At 68.6% G+C, this 2,573-nt stretch overlaps 1 protein-coding gene across 1 annotated transcript in view; it reads left to right on the forward strand.

Moving 5' to 3' along the window:
• Window positions 1-2,573, forward strand: part of TTYH2 (tweety family member 2) — an 8,965-nt gene that overhangs the window by 3,171 nt on the left and 3,221 nt on the right. Inside the window, exons 2-9 of the mRNA XM_009283515.2 lie at window positions 631-742; window positions 1,177-1,397; window positions 1,489-1,584; window positions 1,678-1,750; window positions 1,865-1,934; window positions 2,101-2,156; window positions 2,243-2,335; window positions 2,423-2,538. Coding sequence (XP_009281790.1) covers window positions 631-742; window positions 1,177-1,397; window positions 1,489-1,584; window positions 1,678-1,750; window positions 1,865-1,934; window positions 2,101-2,156; window positions 2,243-2,335; window positions 2,423-2,538 — 837 coding nt within the window. The remainder of the gene's footprint in view (window positions 1-630; window positions 743-1,176; window positions 1,398-1,488; window positions 1,585-1,677; window positions 1,751-1,864; window positions 1,935-2,100; window positions 2,157-2,242; window positions 2,336-2,422; window positions 2,539-2,573) is intronic.

Consider the following 2,573-nt stretch of genomic DNA (forward strand, 5'->3'; position numbering starts at 1 on the left):
TTGTCTGCCGTGGGGAGGGAGGGAGGGAGCACCGCGTGCACCGGCCACGTGCGGGCATGTGCCTGGCCAGGGCAGGAGCACATCCCTCCTCGGAGCCGGCTCTGACCTCCAGCCTGGTTTTGCCCGCTGGCGCACCAGGTGCCGGGGAGCACTGAAGCGGCCGCGGTGAGCTCGCCACGGGGCCTGGAGCGGCCACGGCACGGCCCCCAGCCTGCCACCCGCCTCCCCTCCTGGGAGTGAGCCCAGGAGCAGGTTTAATCGGGAGCGGCATCGCTTCCAGTGGATTCCCCTAATCTGCTTTGCCTGGCTCCTCCGCCCTCAATCTCTCGGGGTTTGGCAGGAGGAGCTTCAAACCCACCGTGTCCGGCGCATGGAGCAGCTCTGGGCTTGGGTGTCCCCAGGCCCCGTGGGCACCGGCAAGGAGCAGGTCCCCATCACGGTGCTGTCCCTGTCCCATCTGCTTTGGCTCTGCCCTGCCGGGAGTGGGGGGTCCCCCGAAAACGGGAATCTCTGGAGAGTGTCCCCTGTCCAGCTGGTGTCCCCACATCCTCCCTGCCCCCAAGGCAAGGCACCCATGTTGGGGTGAGCGTTTCCCTCCCCTCTAATTGGGGGTCCCCTCTCTGCCCACAGTGCGGCCGTCGGCATCGGCTTCTATGGGAACAGCGAGACCAACGACGGGGTGTACCAGCTGCTCTACGCCCTGGACCACGCCAACCACACCCTGACCGGCATCGACTCGCTGGTAGGGCCGCGGGGCAGGGTCCCCCCCATCCGACCCCCTCCATGTCCCCCAGGGTCGCATTGATCCTCCATCCTGGGTTTGGTTAAAGCATTTGGAGGGAGGCATCCAGCTGGAGGGACCCAGGCGTCCTGCGCTGCTGGCCAAGCCCTGCCTGCTCCAGCCGAGCCCCCGGGGCGGCCATGCCGCGCCGAGCATGGGAGGGTGACGTCACCCCAGAGAATGGGGCCTTTGTGGCCAGGAAGGGGCAAGGGGGGGCCACGGCGGGGCCATCCCAGGGGACGGATCTGGCTCAAGCTCAGGGGGTCGATGCGGGGCTGCTCTCCCGGAGGGTCGGTATCCCGCGGACGGGGCGAATGGCTCTGCCGGGTGCGGGGCTGACGGTGGGGAAGCCGCTGGCGCCATCCCGGCATGGCTGACCATCCTGCCGTCCCCAGGTGGCGGGCACCACGCTGCAGATGCAGGTGGGCCTGGAGCAGCACCTGGCACGGCTGAACGAGCTCCTGGCCGCACGGGGGGACTACCTGCAGACCCTCAAGTTCATGCAGCAGTTGGCCGGCAGCATCGTCCTGCAGCTCTCGGGGCTGCCTGTCTGGAGGGGCACCAGCACTGACCTCACCGCGCTGGCCGGCAACATCGCCTACGTCGAGTACTACCGGTGAGCGGGGCCACGGCGCTGGGCTGCCGGAGCATCTCCCGGCGGGGCTGGGAAGGTGGGCGCGCGTGACGGAGCCTTCCTCTGCACCCAGGTGGTTGGCTTATCTCCTCTTCTTCATCCTCGTCCTCACCGTCTGCCTCCTGGCCTGCCTGGGGCTGGCCAAGCGCTCCCGCTGCCTCCTCACCACGTGAGTACCCCGTGGCCGGGCTCGGTGGTGCCGGAGCCGCCGGGGGGGAGGACAGAGCCAGACCCCACGGCGTGCTCACCCCTCTCCCCGCAGGATGCTGTGCTGCGGGCTGCTGACGCTCATCCTCAGCTGGGCCTCCATGGCCGTGGACACGGCGGCGGCGGTGGTGAGTGGGGCCAGGAGGGGAGGGGTGGTACCTGCTGTGCCGGGGCAGAGCCGAGGGCTGCGGGCACCCGTCCCGTCCTTCCCAGCCCCGACAATGTCCCTCTCATCCCCGCAGGGCACCAGCGACTTCTGTGTGGCCCCGGACAAGTTCATCATGAACCAGACGGAGAGCGACATCAGCGCAGGTGAGAGCTGGCCGCAGGATGGAGATGTGCTCAGGGCAGGACCCCAGTGCTCCCCCAAAACCTACCTGGGGGTCCGGTGCTCTCCGCTGCTGTGCTGCGCCCCCCTCCCCACGCTGCTCTCTGCCCCCTGGGGTGCTCACACCGATGTCTCCCGATTGCTTTCCAGAGGTGGTTCACTATTACCTGTACTGCGACCAGAGCCTGAGCAATCCCTTCCAGCAGGTACGGGGGAGCCGGCACCCTGCTTTGTGCTGCCTGGGACATGGGGGTGGCCCCGGGGCAGCTCCGTGACCGCTCCCCCCTTGCAGGCTCTCACCGTCTTCCAGCGCTCGCTCACCACCATGCAGATCCAGATCCAAGGCCTGATACAGTTTGCGCTGCCCCTCTTCCCCACAGCCGAGGTACGGGGTGGGGGGAGCCGGGGCCCTGTGCCCCCCCTCTGCTCCCCATCCTGCCCAGCGCTGCCCTGACCCTCCCTTCTCCCGCAGAAAGACCTGCTGGGGGTCCAGCAGCTCCTCAACTCCTCAGAGACCAGCCTGCACCAGCTCACGGCCATGCTGGACTGCCGGGGGCTGCACAAGGTGAGAGGGGGGCCAAGACAGGGGTGTGCAGCTCCCAGGGTCACACACCCCCCCCCCC

Source organism: Aptenodytes forsteri, unplaced genomic scaffold (genome assembly GCF_000699145.1).
Source record: "Aptenodytes forsteri isolate BGI_AS27 unplaced genomic scaffold, ASM69914v1 Scaffold86, whole genome shotgun sequence".
Taxonomy (NCBI): Eukaryota; Metazoa; Chordata; class Aves; order Sphenisciformes; family Spheniscidae; genus Aptenodytes; species Aptenodytes forsteri.